Genomic DNA, 18767 nt, shown 5'->3' on the forward strand with positions numbered 1-18767 from the left:
GGGGGGGGGAGGGGGGGAGGAAGGACGGAAGGAAGGACGGAAGGAAGGACGGAAGGAAGGAAGAGGAAAAAGTGTAGAGGAAGAAAGAGAAGGGAAAATTAGAGAATTAGTCACTGACATACTCTAGTAAAATTCTAAATGCCTTTATATCTGCCTTTGTGGTTTTAGAATCCATGTGTGTTTTTTTTTGTTGGTGGTTTGGTTTGGGTTTTTTTGTTCTTGTTTCTTTGTAAGAAATGGGCTATTTTGAAAACACCATTCACTTCATCCTTTGGAGAACTTTCAGAGTTTTGGTGCTTTGGTACTGTTACTTTACCTTTACTTGAAGCCACATATATGCAGCTATCCCCTTGATATGCTCTTATCCTTATTTCATAGAGAATAGAAATGGCTGAAACCAGTCTCCTTTCTGTATCTTTCTGTATTTTCTTTATAGATGGAAACTCTATAATAAAGTCTGTATCAGAGGGTATTCTCTTTCCATTGTAGGCATTGGAATTTCAATAGAAACTCATTCATAAATTCTGCAGGTTTTGTTATTATTATTTTGATCCATACTTCGCAGATCTACCTTGCATGGAAATTTAAGACCATATCTTTGAAAAAGACAACGATGACTGAAAGAAGTCTTCTCTGAGTCATCTTACCATAAAACATACATTTTGATTCACTCACAAAAGCAAACCTGATTATTTTTATCCTGGAAGAAATTCAGGACGCAGAAAGATAATAAATCACTGTAGGGAAAACTGGCATCTTTGATCCAATTATTATGCCACTGATATACAGTCCTTTCAGATAGCATGTGGGCAGAACAGATTCTGTTACACGTGTCTTTCAGCAGTGGTATTAACTCCTGAAGACATAAGACACCAATCTTGTAGACTTGGAAACAGGTTAGAAAACAGTGCCATTTTCATACTCATCCTAATGAGCACTTAACCAAAACATTCTCCTGGGCTTGAGAACTCACCAACATATTGTACCTAAAAACATCCTTAAATAATATTTTGCATTGCTGTTTTATTTTTATAGTGACGTTTTTCTTCTTTCTTTAAGAATATTTTTGATCCTATTTTCTTTGTTAATATTACACAGCACCTGAAAATCCATGACAGCATTGGCTTTTCTGTGGTAACTACTGAAAAAGTACAAAGGGAAAATGTAGACCCCAGAGAAGTTAACATCTAATCAAGACCAAAACCAAACCAAACCAAACCAACCAACCAACAACAACAAATACATGCCAATAGTAAAGCTGATACATTTTGCTATGCAAAACTGGAAAACTCATTTGTATCTCACAATAGAAGTGACAGGTCTGTCTTATTAGTTTCCCTGAATCAGATTCCCTTCTCGCCTCTTTAATCCTAATACAAAGCCTGATACAAAGGGAGCTTCTTTTCATTTCACTTCCTACAACCCCAACCGATAAAACCAAATCAAACCAAAACAACAGGGATGCAGCCAAATAATCCCCTACCTACTTACTGTTTCTACGGCCTGCACGCAGGAGCTCAGTCCCCAGTTAGCAGCTGTTTCTTCCTCTCCTTTCATGGGAAGATGAAAAGGAAGCCTCCTGCAAGTTCCTAAAGAGAGAGGAATGGTGCTCCAACCACCTTGTAAGAGGAAAATACGGAAACTTTTTCTTCCCAATCAGCCCCAAGTAGTAAAAATGTGCCAATCCCTCAGAAAAGATGACATTTTACAGTTCCAAGTTTATTTCCACTCTGTGAGTACTTAAATTACCCTCAGGTTAGTTTTGGTGAAGAGAAGGATGTCTGCTACCACTGAATACTAGAAATGCTGTATATGTTTTAATAAAAGCTAGTAAATCTTACACCGCATCCAGGACCCAGGGCTCTTTCAAATAGAACAGCAAATACTGTTAAGTTCACAACAGCATTTAGAATTGCTGCTATAGGATAGAGCTGTGAGGAGAGAATGAAGAAACGTTTCCTGGTCCTCAACTACTAGGATAAAGTGAGCAGGGAGACTCACTTTTTCTGATGATCAGCTAGGCTTAAGTTCTCCAGCCAAATCAGATTTTTTAAAAATGTGACCTCAGTATCATATGTATATAAAACAGATATTTAAAATTGACTAATAACAATAACAGTTGTAGGAGAGAAGTCCTTGAGAAAGCAAAGAACTGAACACTACCAAGGCCTTGGGGGTACCCAACTTTGCTGTGCTCATTTCTTCAGGTGGATTGCTACGGAGGGCGCTGCAGCTGCCTTCAGGCCTTTAGAAGCCACCTCAGACAGCCTGTGGGTGAAACTGAGCAAGAGGTTGGTCAGTTGCACTCCAGCTCCACCTCAGGCATGCCCCAGCCTATTTGAGAACTAATAACGCACGAAATCTAAGATTATGCTGACTATAGGTCTTGAACTTGAGTGCTGTGAGGAAAAATAATTAAAATTGTAACATATTTTACCAGTGCTTACAGGACAGTGCTGTTACAAGCATTGACTTAGATTTGGGCTTCACTCAGCTGTGTGGTGGCAACCTGAGGAAGGCAGCTCGCAGCCTTGGCTGCTCCCCTTCCTGCAGCTGTGGTAGAGGGACCGTGCAGAGGGACCACTGTGTGTGGGCCGGAGGAGCACCCCCGGAGCCCAGCGTGCACGCTGGCGTTGCCTGACCACACCGGCAGCCGGTACTCCAACGAGTACATCGAGCAGTGCCCGCCGGGGGGGCACGGTAACGGCCGCGGGTGCGCAGGAGCCGCCCCGCGAGAGGGCGCCTCAGGGCCGGCGGGCAGCGGGCGGGCGGCAGCCATGATGTCGCATCCGCGCCACCGCCTCCCGGGCCCGAAGTTTGGCGGAGGGGCGGGCCGGGGCGGGCTGAAGGCGGGCCGGGGCAGGGCAGCGGACCCGCTCCGGCACCACGGGCAGCGCCGTCCTCGCCCGCCCGCGGAATGAGCGTCCCCCGGGCGGCTGCCGCTGCCGCCTCCACTCGGGCTCCGGCGGGAGGCGCGGTGCCCGCGGTGGGAGCGGCGTGAGGGAGCGGCTCGGCGAGGCGAGGCGGCCCCGGCGCCAGGATGCGGGCGCCCGGCAGCGTTCCCAGGCTCCTGCTGCTGTCCCTGCTGGCCGCCCTCCACCCTTCCCAGGTAGGAGCCGGCCGGGTGCCGCGGCTGACGGGGCTCAGCGGGCCGGGGCGGGGGGGATCGCGGCAGAAGTAGCGGCCCCGGGCTCCCCGGCTCCCTCCCACGGGGTCCGGCCCCGCAGCCGGGCTCCCCCGGAGCTCCCCGCTCTCGGGAGCGTTCAGCTTGCCAGATGCCGCGTCCGATGTCGAAGCCACGGCGAAAAGGCATTGGTGTGCTTGAGCTGCGCGACCCGGCTGGCCAGGGCGATTCTAGATGAAATCGCTGAAGAGCAGAACCGCGCTGCGCCGCTTAATTGCTGCGATGAGCAAAATCCGGCAGGCCTGCGGATGGCTGTAGTGCTGCGTGAACTTACAACTTGCCATCCGCCTTTTGGTGTCATGCCATCTTGTAACCGTGAGCGTCGTAAAAAAGTAACGAGAGGAAGAAAATCCTATAGCACTGCAGGCATCACCCCCAGCAGTCCGTTCCGTGTCGCCACGATTTGTAATCTGTGCGGGTGAATGTCACCTCAGTGGTACCACTTAGGTACCAGACAGCGATATGAAACAGTATTTGGCTCTTCTGACAGTTTGTTTTTCCTTTTAAATAAATGAATTCATCATATAAAATATGCACAGAATTTCCAACAGTATGAAAAGGGTATTCCTCTTAAAAAAAATGTAAAGACAGAACTTAATAAGCAATTTAGCGAAAAACGTATTTACAGCTGCAGTAATCATAAGATACGGTGACAACATAAAAGAAGAAAAAGGAGATTATATAGGATTAATAACATTAGCTAATAATGAATTATATCCATATGTTGTTAAATAGCATCTATTTGACAGCATCGGCTATCTCTGTGTTCTGCAAAGAGACTCATCAGGCAGTGAACAGGAGTTCCACATCTATGTGAACTGGAGCACATGGCCACATTATAATCACAGGTTTCCACAGTCATTTCTCCGTCTTCTGGTACGCTTATATCTGTTGCAGGCAAAGAGACTGCCTGAAGGCAGGATAAACACAATTTGTATCACTGTCTATCCACAGAAGAGTAAAACCACTAATGAAGCAAACGAGCTTCAGCTGGCAGAATTCTGCTTAGTTTAGGTGTCAGAGATATGCCCCATAATAACACTGGGAAGAAATGTTCCATCTTAGATGTCTATTACCATCTAGCACTGAAAAGAAGGATGAGCCACTGGAATGGAACTGCATAAATTATCTTTGAAACTTTGCTTCTGGTCCTTTTTGCTGTGGCATACTGTGCAGAGGGCAGAAAAATGGCCTTTTAGTCATTGCTGTATGTGACATTTTTAGGGATATTAAAATGTTCATTGCAGGCCCTTTTAACTTTGTGAAGAGGTCATGAGCCAGAAGCTCTAAAGTCCTTTCTAAAGTCCTTAAGAATATGTAAAAACAAGAGCCCTTAATCCAAGTCTGCTGTTTATCAGAGATAAATTGGGTTTTCAGAAATAAAAACAGGAGAACAAATGGTTATTCATATCCTTGATTAAGATACTACTCCACATTAAGCATATGAAAAGGTGCCACATAGCAGATAATAGTTGAGTTTTGTTGACATATTTCTGTGAAAAATGATGTATGCAAAATGAATACAAGGTCTGTGGTTTTGGTTTTGTTTGTTTGTTTTCAGCAAATAAATACAAGTTATGATTGAAATCACTTTAAAAATGAAAGTAGTGCTCAGTTATTTAGCTTACTTTATGCTAAATGGAATAACAATTTTCTGCCCTGCAGGTTTGGAAGCAAATATATCGTGTGAAATTAGTCATAAGAAATGAGATGATCAGTTCCTTCTTTTACAAAAAATTGTGCAACATGCTCATGAGTAGACACACAACTTTTTACATGCCCTTGACACACACACACAAATGAAAATAAATCATGCCAGATGTTTCAAAGCATGCCTCAGTACATTCCTATTCATGTCCTGCATAATTAATATCCAAGTAATAACTTCTGTAACTGATCTATTACTTTTAAGAATTCCTAGGAAAAAAAAAAAAGCTTTGATATAGCACTGGCTATCACTGACTTTTAAGACTGTTGTCCACAGTCACTCGTACTATGACAGGGCTTTTATGCTAAACTTACTATGTTATCTACTCATTGTAAAGTATTTAAGTATCGCCATCTTATGGTAATATATGCTAAAATATGTATAATTTATTCTTAAATTTCTAGCACATTAAAATTTTATTTCAATCACAGTAATTTATTGCCCATATTGTATTTTTTTTTTCTTTTTTTTTTCTGCTAAGCTTGATGTAGAATATTGACCTGCTCTGGAAATTAGCCTTTAACAAATGGAAGACAGCTCACTACTGATTAATTTTAAATACTCTTAATGCTAATTGTAGAATATCAATTTTAAGACACTTATTAAAATGTCACATCTGTTAATTTGATTCTAATTTTTCTCTGTATTTATACTGAAAAATACAAGGAAATATAATTATTCATTATAATGTGTTTCAGTAAAGTTTTATTTCCAGCAGGATGATTAGATATTCAGCAGGAAGCCAACTATATAAAAAGACTTGGAATATAAAATCTTTCCTTTCTCCTACACTCAAAAGCAGTATCTTGAAAGAATGAACTAAGTACTAGGAAATTTCTAAGAGTTACTGCTAGATGGCATCTCTGTGCTGCTTTTCTGCAAGCCTGGAGTTTTCTGAAATGACCTTCATAGTATACAAAGTGGACTTCTTTTGTAAGTGTTATTTTGCTGGCCATATCATTTGATTGCTATAACCAAATAACCACAGCAGTATAACCAAGTGAGCATTTTAGAGTAATGTAATGCTGCACCAAATAGAGAACAAGCTCAGCAGGTTGCCAAGTGTAGATGGTGGTTTTTAAGTTTGATTTTTGAAGATTTAAACAGATCTGAAAAATATGTATTTTTCCATGCAGTTAATAAAATTTATGCTTTTAGCTTTTATAATGGTTGTATGTCCTACACCTGGTGGGTTTCTGTTCTTTGAACTTTGCCAAAAGAAGTGTTTCAAAGGGAGACTGGTGGGTCCAATCCCAAACAGGAGCTATGTATAGTATCATTAAGGACAGTTGCAAAAAGCATCTGTCGTCTATGTTCATTGCTTGGGATAATAGGATCTTTGGGAGCATTAACATAAAAAAATGAAAGCAAATTTGAAAAGTTAACTATTTTTGAGTGCACCCATAACTTTTGCATTTTGATCTTTGGAATAACCATGTTTCTAGATTTCAAAAATCCACAATTTTCACACGTCAGCAGACTACACAACTAGCTGCTAAAATCCTTCTATTTCCCAGAGACCAACAGAACTTTTCTGTAGAAAGAGCGCATTACTTTAATGCTGCTTCAGAGTATAAGCTAATTCGTCTTTACTGAGAGACTGTATAACAAGGATATTATGTAAAAACAAGGGTTACCGTAATACGCAATTTTTGTTGGAAATACTGAGTCATAGTGCTATAATACACCGCAAAATTGTGTGGAAATCTCATTACCTTTTTGGAAATTACTTGACACTGTTTTCCACGGTATTAGTCATTAGTCAATATGAAAATCGTATGTAATTATTTAACCTACAGGATTTAAGAATGCTCTAAATAAAGAATTACTGAATATGGTCAACTCTTGCCTTAACATTTCTGAGCAACGTGATTCAAAACCCAGTGAAGAACAGTCCAGAGTTGTCTGTGTCCTATGTCTTCTCCCAGGTGTAATTCCAGTTATGTTACTCTCAGTCTAGTAACTTCAGTCAATGGGTAACAGTCTACAGAAATGCAGTTTAATAGCTATTGAAACAATACCCAGCTATAGCTCTAAAAATGTGTTTCTAGTTGCCTACAGATTGAGCAATTATAAATTTCCAGTTCAAATCCTTGCAATTCTTAAGAGACCTATTAAGAAATGAACAGGAAGTCCTCAGAGAGGCTCCAGTTTACTTTGGGCACTGAAATACCCTTTCTCAATACTTTAGTATGACACAAATGCTTCAGGGCATCACTTCAGCATTCTTACTGGATCTTCACTGAAAACCAGGTAAAATTTAAAAACCCTTGTGTAAATCTTTGCAGCAAAAGCATTTTGAAGACCATCTTTCACAAGAACATCAATCTGTTGTACTGCTTCACTTCACAGGGCAGTAGATTTCTTGTCTAAGATGAAATTGAGAGAAGTGAGGACTTTGTGTGCCTGGGTTTAAATACAGGACTCTTTCCACAAAGGAGAATGCCAGCATCCAGGAACAGATAGATAGCTTTACAGATAGAAAAACATTCAAGAGTTAGATGTTTTTATGTACTTCAAGAATGCCCAAAGAAGATCAAAGAGCTTATGTTGTACTTGTTTAGCATAATGAGGTCATGTGTACTACTTTCCACATGGTCAGCTAATAAATGTGCACTTGGTGCACCTGCAGAACAGCAATTTACTGTTCACCTGATCTGACCGTCATTTTTCAAAAAGGTCTTTTTTCAAAATATGACAGCTCCAAATCTGCCTCCTTCAGCTTTTTTTACTGACTTTTTATTTTTCTAAGAGATAATGATCTTAATGTGTTCACAAGGGGATCTCTTAAGAACCCTTGAAGTGCACAGCATCAATCTTCATATACTTAGTCTTGGCATTAATTATGTTTTTGGTGAGTTTGCTAAGAAGAAAAAATGGATGATAAATATCTTAGCCATTCCCTTATTCAGTCAACTGGGAAATTTTCCTAATACTAGAAAGAAATACATTTTCTAGAGGACATAAGTCCTCTTACTTCAGTAAATTATTCAGTAAATTATTCAGGTAAATTATCTTTACCACCAATTCAGAAAGTCTATTCTTCTGCTCATATTTGCTCTGGGACACACTGCCTATTAACTGCAAAGTATGGCACATCTTATCCAAGAAGTAAGAATATTAGTAAAACAAAAGTGCAAAGGTGTATTGTGTTGACAACTGTGTAGAACTCTCATTCAGAAACTGATAAAAAGTTGCAACTTTAACAATTCTGATTATGACACATTACCTATTTATCAGAAGGACACCCATCCACCACTGATGGCCACTTGATACCTTTCACAGGCTGAGATAAAGGAGATAAAATTAATTCAGGATGAAGGAATCCAGCATGACAAGTTAAGGGAGCATTTGCCTCTGGGAATTTAAAAATCACATTACAATGTCTGGGTGATGGTGAAGCTCAGGACAATTCTTAGATTATTTCTTAAAGTTGAGCACAGTGTTGAGAAATGTATCTGAGAAAAAAGGAGAGTGAACTCAGATGTTATGTGTTACGTCAGAGCATAGAGAAATCAGAGACACTTCACTCCGGGCATAGACTGCTTCAGTTATTTTCAGTACTGGTTCCAATCTTAAAGGTAATTCCACTCCTATCAGCAGCATAATTTATCAGAACACTTGAAACTATTTCAAAAATATTACTATTTTTAGTGTCTTTGTTTTATTCCTGTCATTAAAGGTGTTTAAGGTCTAACCTTGCTTTATCTGGAATTAGAGAATTCACGTCTGTGCCTGAAAGAACAGACACCAGAATGCTAAATTATAAGGCCCTTTGTAACTGTGTCCTGCTTTTATTACTCACTTCTCAGTATTTTTAAACTTGTTTTTTGGCAAACTGGACTACTGGCCAGAAGATAACTTGTTTAATATGCAAATAAAACAGGCATGTAACCTTATTTACAGTAACACAGGTTATCTTATCCCTGTTGGGAGCAGGACTAAAAGATTTTTTATAAACAGGGAAATACAGTGTGTTGTATGTACTGGACAAAGGAAATCATTACCATTTGTCTAGCTAGCTCTGTGTAGACTAAAACTAAATGACCCGTAGCCTTCATTTTTACTGACCATCTTCTAGAAATAGCTTCCTAATGTGTTTTCTCACAATATGAGTGATTCATATTAATGAACTCAACATACCACAAAACTTCCATACTTAGAGAAGGGGACACTGAACACAAAATGTTGGTGATATAAGCAGTTAACATTAAGGACAGAACTCTGTGTTAATGATGGCTACAAGGGTATACACAGCAATTTGATTCCTTAAAGTTTCATTGTGGTATCACACATACTATATGCTTTTCCGTACCATCCTATACCGTCTTCAATTTCATGACAGAAGCTGACTTATCACAAAAGCAAAATAAACAGCCAGGCATATTTGTCATAAGTCACTAAACAATCGTAACTTGGAACTTCAGTTATAGCCAAAAGTAAAATACCGGGAAATACCAGGCCTGCAGATATGGAATTTTGTAAACTTTTACCTAGCTGCTTCCGTATGTACTTTTTTTTTCTCCACAGAAAAGAAAAATGTAATATGCAATTATTCACAAAATATCCGCTATTTATTAAAACTTCTTCCTCAAGAAAAATTAAAATAATTTTAATATTCTGACCCCCTTCTGAGCCTTTCTCACTTAAATTAAACCACTTAAAGCAGCCCCAGATAACACAAATGTAATTTTTTCATCCTTCAGTTCCCTCAAGAACAAAGTCATCTGTCTGCTGCACTGCCATCTAACCAAACAAATCTTTGCAACTGTGGAATGCAGATTTAATCTTTTTATTTATTACCTCACTGAAAAACATATGTTCATCAGCAGAACCATAGCTTAAGCAAATACTGGAAGCAAGTAGCCCACTTCACTCCCGTGGTTTGGGGAAATACTGTTAACATACTCCTGAAGCTGTTAAGTAACTCATAAGGGAAGGGGAACAGGTAGAACAAGAGGAAAAGACTCCGTTCAGAAGGCTGCAGCTTCATGAACTCTATTATTAAGTGCCTATTACTACACTGTAAATAATGTTCAACTATTGGTGCATGTTATTAAAAAATGCAGTTTATAGATACTTTAATGAACCCATTGTTTTTTGTTATTGTTTTTTTGTTTGTTTGTTTTAGAACTTCTGCTTTAGGAAAATAATACAAAATGTGTTTCTTTGCATTGCTTTCAAGGTGATAACTAAGCATTTAAATCATTTTCCACATACAAAACTGTAAATGCTATTTGAGTTTGGACATTAATTTTAAAATTGGTTTTATAGAAATAAAATTTCAATGTATTTAGAATATATTACTACATCATTATTTACTCAAATTAAACTGGTTTATGCAAGTCCCAGCCTCAGTGCTGCAATTATTTTTTTCTTATTAATTTTTCCATTTAGCCTTTTACATAGTATTCTAACAAATCCACCTGCTAATAAGATTCTGAGCATTTTCAATATACAGTATTGAGACTCTTCCAAGAAAACACAAAGTAAAGAGTATAGCTGTAACACTGAGATACTTTACCAAGAAACAAACAATACACAGAATACAGACTGCAATTCCAACAACTCCATTAGCTTTCTTAGATTAGATGTAATTTTGTAGGGAAATTTACCTGCTTTTCAACATGTGAGCTAATTTGCTTTCATTTTTGCCTGGTCTGGGTCCAAGTGAACCAGGTCTATTCCCCCTGAACTGAATAGGCATTTCATTGTTCTTATTTCATAGAAGTAAAGACAGCCCATTAGTTGTGGCTTAGTGGCAGATCATTATTTTCAAAGTATCTATTGTTAACCCATCACTGAATCCAAGTTCGTAAGAGCTGAAGTTCCCCAGCAACACCACACTGCTAATTGCCCCAGGCCCAGCATCACCCCCTGCCCCATCCCTGTTCCACCTCTACTTCACCAAACTCATCAGACCTTTCATTGTCCATTTTAATGCACTAAATCAACACAGCACTACCCTTTTTAGAAGTGAGATATGGTCTTCTATTTCACTATTCTCAACTTTTTAATATTTTTAAGATACACGGGAACATACTTATGACATTCATTCTGTTTGCATGGTCATAAAATTTCCAGAGGCTATGGCATGTGAGCTTGGCAGAGAAATTACAAAGAAATTGTCTTAAAGGCAAAATCTCTCTTACATATCATAATTTACTAAGCCATTTAATGCTGGAGGGTGTTTTTTCCTCATTTTTTTGTTTTGTTCTTTGCTTTTCTTCTTTTCTTGCATATTAGCAAGAGCTGGCTAATTCTTCTACCTTGTCATTGCAAGAGTACATATATATAGTACTTGTACTAAACATGACCACACATCCTGCTGCCCCCTAGTTTTCACAGTAAAGGTCCTTTCAGCTCCATGCCCTGAAGTATCTTAACTTCGAGCGTGATATGAATTATCATATAGATGAAGGTATGAAAAATTTAGGCGAGTGTTTTGCCTTTATAATGAGATTTCAGATCAATATTATTTGCTGTCATCGCAGGTACTTATAGGCACTTTCGTGAAGAATACAGAGATGCATATCAGGCAGAGTAACGAACAAGATCCTTCTCAAGCATAAAGTAGGGAACTTTTCATATTTAATAGGTAATTCAGATCAGGAGAAATCAACTACCAATTAAGTCTAGTGTCCTGTTACAAAAGTCACATAAGCTTGACAAAAAGCTAGAGCTAAATTAATAAAGAAAAAACAGTTATTAAGTAATAATCACATTAGTCTATCATTAAGATTACTGCAGAAATGAATGGCAAAAAAAAAAAAAAGATTAACAAAATCGGAACTGCTAAGTTCTGACATTCCTGGAGAACCATGACCTCCTGGATTATTTACAATACGCCCTGCACAAATAATCCTCAAACTGACAACAAATTGAGAGCTTTTTGGAAACACCTTATTCAGAGAAAAGATTTCTGCAAAATAGATTTGAGTCTGACACCTCAACTTAGCCAAGGAATTATTTTAAAATATAAGTTCCATTGTTCAAAGAATGTTCAAAATTGTGGTTGTTGGCTTCAAGGTAAAATTACATTTCCTATGGAATCATCATCATTCAACAGACTTTTCTTTTGAATTACCCTTCCTAATACACACATTGATTTACTTTTTAAATCAGTATCTATTATTCAGATACACAAAAAACCTTGTTCAAAGTGTCAGTTACAATGTTATATTCACTTTTTTCAGTTTGGGCATCCTTGCTATTCTGGTAACTGATTTATATTGAACAGCAGTTACTTAACGTGCTTTCAGGAATGAATTTAGTAAGATGGGTAAAGGACTGTGCAGACCAATAACTTTGCTTTTGTGCATGTCACTAGGAAATAGTTTGTGGAATTCTGCACTGGGCAAAAAGAAACCCCTGCAGATGTCTCTGATACAGACACTGTACAAGAAGCGACTAGGCAATACTGAGAGCCTTGAACTTTCGGGGAAAATGAAAGAAGGATCTTGATGTAATACTGGCAGTAGCTGTAGTATTCAGATTTGCTAAGCTTTAGATTTGACAAGTCAGAAAGCTACACTAATGATAAGGTTCACCTCTGTTGTGTATACAGAAGAAAAAATTACCAGATGCTACTGGTATTCAGATTATATTCACAGGTGACTGTCAAAAATAGAATAAATTGCTCTTGCTTATAGCTCTCTTCCATTTAGAAATGAGATTTATTTAGGAGTATGCAGTTGAAACAATCTCTGTATGTTTATTTCTAAACAATTTTGAACGATTCATTCAACTTTGAAAACTCCCTTCCATTTTTTACTAACATTCCTATAAAATCTTGAGCTAAAAAAAAAAAAAAAAAAAGATCTTAGATTTCTTACTGAACATTCTGACTCATTCAATAGAAGATAATTCTGACACACACCAGAAGTAGTAAATCAGTATTAAAACTTGGAATCCATCTCCTGGCTAGTATCTGAGGGATAAACCTACTTCCTTTTTAATACCCACAGGTATGATGTTTAACGTGCCTTTAAGCAGCTACACTTACTTTAAATTCAATCTGGTGCTCCATCAAAAAAAAAAATATTTCCTTTTTATTTGTGAGGGTGATCAAATACTGGAACAGGCTGTCCAGGAAGGCTGTGGAGTCACCATCCTTGAAGCTACTCAAAACCTGACTGGACAGAGCCCTGAGCAACCTGCTCTAGCTGGCCACGCTCTAGACAACATCCAGAGGTGCCTTCCTATCTCAGCAATGCTTTGATTCCTGTGAGAGGCTGGATGCCGCAGAAATAAAGATGTAAGGTTAAGCAGGTTAAGTTTCTGAGTTCATCTCCGTACAGTGGAAATCAACAACCAGTTAATGTTTTCTCAAATGCATCCACAAATCAGTTTCCAAATGAATGCAACAGTAGTGGTAGATACTAAAAAAAAAAAAAAAAAAAAAGTAATAATAATAAAATAAAGATAAAATCCTGATATGACCTAACTGCTCAATTCTTCTGTTAAATAGAAACAAAGTCATTTTTTTTTCTCTTTAGGGATTTGCCTGAAGCACATGCAATTAAGTATTGTCTAATGCTTACTTTCTCTTTCTCATTAGTATTCTTGGACATAAATCATTTGTACTGTGTGATTTGACTGTCTTAATAGACCTTAACTCTTAAGCACTGATGTTATCTCTTCACTTGCTAATTATTTTCCCTCCCTCCAGAAATTAGTCTCTTAGGCAATATTTTTCTTGTTAAAATCTCATTGTTTTCTTATCCATTGTGATGTATTTCAGTTAAGGTTCTGAAGACTTGCCATATCATCTCATCTTTGGTTTCCCAAACATTCATAGTTTTTAGGAAAGTAAACTACTACTACAAGTGATATCTTTCTCTTCTATTTGTTTCTTCTTCCTCTGTGCAAAATATGCTATTATTTAGTTAATTTCATACCAAAGCCCTTAGTTTTCTCCTTTCTTCATCTTCCAGAACACTAAGTGTTTTACTCCTTGTTTGCAATCTTGGAATGTTTTCTGACCAGCCGTGTTGCTTATAAACCCTCTTAGCTGCTAAGCATTTACTTCTGCCATAACCAGTTGCCTTCAAAGGATGGCCTCATTTTCCAGGAATCTTGTTGATCTTTTTCAGTTTTGGGAGACTCTTAAGCATTTTGTTAACTTTTGACAAATTCCTCCACTTGTCTCCAAGTCATTTCATGTGCTTAATTTTTTTATTATTTTTTTTAATAAAAATTAAAACCAAATCTTCTGAGCTACAAGTAAGTGCAACTAAGAAAGACATCCCAAGATGTCAAGAATTCACATGGATTCTGGTTCACGTGTCTACTTTTACTTTAAAAGGTCAAAACAGAGTGATCTGATAACTTGTTCAGTGGACTGGAAGGGTATTCAGCTATCTTTGCAAGGGCATGTATCCAAACTCTGAAACTGTTACTCCAATTAATATCAGTTAAACTAAAATGTCTCATGACAGGCGGGGTATCGCTGCCCCCAATATATATATTTGTTGCTGTGAGGAGGCCATGCTTTAACACAAGCCTGCTTAAAATAGCATTGACTGTAGGAGGAGGAACTTATGATCAGCATACCTATCACCATCCATTTAAACATGAGCTTAACAAATGTCTTAAATAATCTCCCTTATTATTTTAAATAATGCTTAGGGTTCCACCAAAGGATCCTGAAAGAGTTTTTGCAGATTCTGCATGTTTTCCAGTATTCTTATATCAAAACATTTTTAAACTGCACCGCTGATTCTGAAGTGAGAATCTGCCCAATAAGTATAGTTTCTGGTAAATTTGCCTTACAAAATCTGCTTTCTGCAAGTGGAAATACCTCAAGACGACAAAGACTGCCTCCAGACTGAAGAGCAGATACATGCTAGGGTGCACCTGGAGGCTTGACTTATTCATTGATCAGTCAGAGACCTGGCCTGTGAGCAGTGGGACATCTTTGCAGCTCCCCTCAGGTTTGTCACCCACTGAAACCAAGGTCCAGGGGCAGCCTGCTGAAATGCCCATAACTGGTCTAATGTGGCATTGTACTGTATTGTACTATTGTAGCAGACTGTGATGCAGTGATAGCTGGTGATGGGAAGAAGGATGGCAGGTGTAAGTTAGCAGAATGTTCTAAACAGTGGGCACACTGTGAAAAAGGCACTAAGTACACTCAACAGTGGAAAGAATAGTCCTGGGCAGGGATGATGACAGGAAACTCAAATGATATAGTGTGAGATTAAAGTAAATAATTCTGCTGGAAACACTGAAAATTTAAGTATCTGAAAAAACATATCTTCAGGACTGTTTTGTCTTTCATAAAGGTACTCACCTATCAATAAAAGAGCATATTAAAAATAGGTCTTTACAGTACCAAAGTAAATTGGAACTGGGATTTATTTAATTTAAAAATACATTACTGTTTGGCCAGCAAATAGCCACAGCAGCAAAGCTAGGTTCATTTCTCACTTCCAAATCAATCAATCATGAGTTAGAATATGTTACTGTGTCTATTACTAGTCAGCCGGCCCATGCCCATCAAAGATAATCTCCTACTGGACGAGCACATCAGTGCAAGATGCCTATGAAAGAAAATGAGGATGAAAAAGATGAAGTGATTCAATGTTTTCCTTTCCTAATGCAGTGTCCATGGTAGATAGGAAGAAAACCAGAAATCAAATCTTCCACAAATACTGATTCCAGTTTTAAACAAACATAGCTTAAAAATATTTGTGCTCCTTTTTAAGCAAGCAAAATTAATGACAGAGGAGAACATTACGTGAATATTGTAAAATATTTTTGAAAATGAGTTTATAATTTGTACTTGCATGTGTACAGTTTTGCCTACTTGTTAAAGAAATATCAATACATTTTATGGCTTATCAATCCAGAGTAACTCAAACTTTAGTATTCAGATCTGTGAATTATTCATAGAAGCTACACACCAAGAACTATTTATGGAAATGTTGCTGAAAATAGTACTCTATGTTTAGACTGATTCTAGTTAAAAAGGAAGCTAATTTTGTTAGATTGTTTAGATCACAGTATCTGCTCAACCTTTATATTGAGTATATAGTGCAGTCTATTTTTAACTATGCTGGCAGTGTGTTTCTCAGCACTTCTCAGAAGAGTATGATACAACAACACTTCTACTACTGCAATTTTTATTTCCCAGTTATTCATACTCAGGTATTGAGTATGAATACCCAATATTCCCTACTATTGTTTATAGCAAAACCACCCAAAGTTTGTGTGGAACCAATTACATCTCTCTCATTCCACTATCTAATGTGTCAAAATCAGAAACTGTAAGTATCACTTAAGTAACACTTACAAAGCAATATCTGTTTTACTCACTGCTGGGAAGGGAAATGTATTCTCCTGAAGTTCTTGCTAAAAAGTAATTCCATATAATTATGGCAGACAGTAGAGAAAATAGGCAAGGGGTCTCTGGCTCGTTGCATAGACTCAAGGATAAAAAGGGAAAGAAACGGTACAGTCACTGAAACCTTGCAGGAAAATACCAAGTACTATTCAGTGGCAGGGAAGAGTGAAAGGGTAAGGGGTGATTGCTTTTTCTTCAAAATATATCTGAGAAGCGTGTCAGAAAACAAACAAAGCAAGGAATAAGCTACAATGTATTTGAAATAGAATCTTACACAGTATGATTTACAGCTGCTCCCAAGTTCTTATCATTCTCTTTAGCCATCACTTTAAAGTAGCTTGCAACAAGGAAAAAATTGTTCTTTCCTGCTACTTTTATACTTTCGTGCAACACTAGACTTTGAAGTCATTTATTCATACCTTTAAATAGTGTGCACAATTACATAAATACGTTTACAAGGATAAGTGGAAATAATTAGCTGCTTAGATCTAAAATTATTTTTTCACTTTTATTTGCTTATTTTTTCTTCTGTAATTATATAGATCTTTGAAAGATGTGTCTATACAGATAGGTGGATATTCGTGAATAGAAGGAACAAAGACTCATTAGGTGTTGTCATAAATGAGAACACTAATACTATATTAAGATGAGATAGCATTTTCTTTGCTGCTATCAAGACATGAAATAGCATTTCTAAGTCTTAGTATTCTCTCACATTGCACTGACTTAAGCAAATATTAAGGGGATGGTCCACCAATATTCACAAAAAATATATATATAATTCTTACTTGTTTTATATCTTACTCATTTTGTTTATTTTCAAGACAATTTTTCTATTAGATTTTCATTAAAATATGTATACATATAATTTCAAAGTTGTGAGCTTCAGTACTTGCAGAAAAGCAAGAACGCAATATCTATGTTTTCTTGTCCATCTGGGAAACAAATACTGTACCGTGGGCCTACTATATAATATATAGTTATATATTACTATTATATTTAATATTATTATATAACTATTATATAGGATATGTAAGTGAATATATAATTTTGAATGGATACGGTGTATCGATTTGCCTTGAACTCAATCTTTAAACTAAAAGAACTTGAACCAAATCTTTAATCATGTTCCTGGGAGATGCTAAGCCATCCTCTTCTGTGTCTGTCCAATTTTTTTTTCCTCCTGAGGAAATCATACAGTAGGCAGAATAAACTACAGATAACTTCTATATGTGAAAGTGTAAAGAAGACTGTTATTTTGGGATCCATGGGGGGTGAATATAGCACAATTTCAAAGTCATAAGTTTCCTTATTCTGTAGCTACAAAAGGCATGTGTTGGAGTTAAGTTAGTCTGAGGTACAATTGAAAAGCATTAGAACACCTAGGCCAATGTTTCTGCTCAAGGATCGATATAGTTGCGAACAGTATCTGCACTGCAGCAGGCAAACAGAGGCAAAGACTAGGGATTGACTTATGACCACAGAACATCTGAGAGGCATCTGATTCTAAAAGTTCTGTCTACCCAAGGGAGGAAGAGGCCTGAGCTGTTTTACAGCTTTTATTTATTTATGCTGCAAAGTTATAAAGACATTGTATCAGAAAAATACAATCGCACTGCACTCCAAAGCAAGTCCTTGGGGGAAAAGAATGATTTTATTTCCCTATTTCAGAGCTCTTTTTCTTTTAGTGCCTGAAAAAATAAAACTTTCTGAAAGTTTCTCAAACTTCAGATTGCTTAGTTATTTTTGCTCTGGGATTTCTGAAGATTCAAAAGGGGGGCTGGGGGAAGAAGCCCTCTTACACTGAGAACTGTAAAAGCCAACATCTGAGTGCTGCAGGAAAGGAAGAATGGAAACGAATTTCTTCATTAATACCAGACAAAGTGACTGTGCCCAAAGGGGAGGAGCCAGGCACAGCAGATCAATACAGACAGCATATTGCTTGGATCGTTCTGTGACTTTGGATATTTCCAAGAACAGACCAGAATTTTACTAAGGATGCCAGAAGTTGTAACCCTTCTGATAAGCCCTTTTGCTCTGGCCATTCAGGTTGTATGTGGTACAAGAGAATAACATAGAATTATCTTCTCTCTGGCCTCTACTTCTAACTGGAAGATGCTCCAGCCCAAAAGCACTGTTAGCAGTCAGGCAGGCAGAATTGTATCAGTTGAGGGTCTGACCCTAACCAACCTCTGCCATAATTTTGTGGTGCTACCAAGTCCTAAGGTGATCCTGCCATCCCCAAGCCAGTAGTTACTGGTTATACCTGGGATGACACCTACACATCTCTAAAAAGCTCAGGAAATGATACAGAATCTGACCACCATTTAACCTCCCAGCCCCCATTTCCCTCCTTCCCTCCTCCTCGCTAAAGTAATACTACACGGAAATAAAACGATGTTCTGGGAGGCATTTCTGTCACCATAGCTCCTCAGAGAGGTCAGGGTCAGTCAGGAGCTGGACCCATTCTAGCACTAAAGAGCAGTCTGACTGTTTCATATGCAGCAAAATTCTCAATCGTCTTTTCT

General features: G+C 37.8%; 1 protein-coding gene across 2 annotated transcripts in view; it reads left to right on the top strand.

The window, feature by feature from the left end:
- Positions 1-2135: 2135 nt before the first annotated feature.
- The window catches only part of OLFM3 (olfactomedin 3), a 60204-nt gene continuing 43572 nt past the window's right edge, over positions 2136-18767 (top strand). Inside the window, exon 1 of one of the 2 annotated variants that reach the window (XM_080602494.1) lies at positions 2136-3109. In XM_080602494.1, the coding sequence (XP_080458620.1) occupies positions 3041-3109 (69 nt within the window). In that variant the 5' untranslated portion in view covers positions 2136-3040. The remainder of the gene's footprint in view (positions 3110-18767) is intronic. The other variant, XM_080602492.1, reaches the window with a different exon arrangement.

This window comes from Anser brachyrhynchus, assembly GCF_964034855.1.
Source record: "Anser brachyrhynchus genome assembly, chromosome: 8".
Lineage (NCBI taxonomy): Eukaryota > Metazoa > Chordata > Aves > Anseriformes > Anatidae > Anser > Anser brachyrhynchus.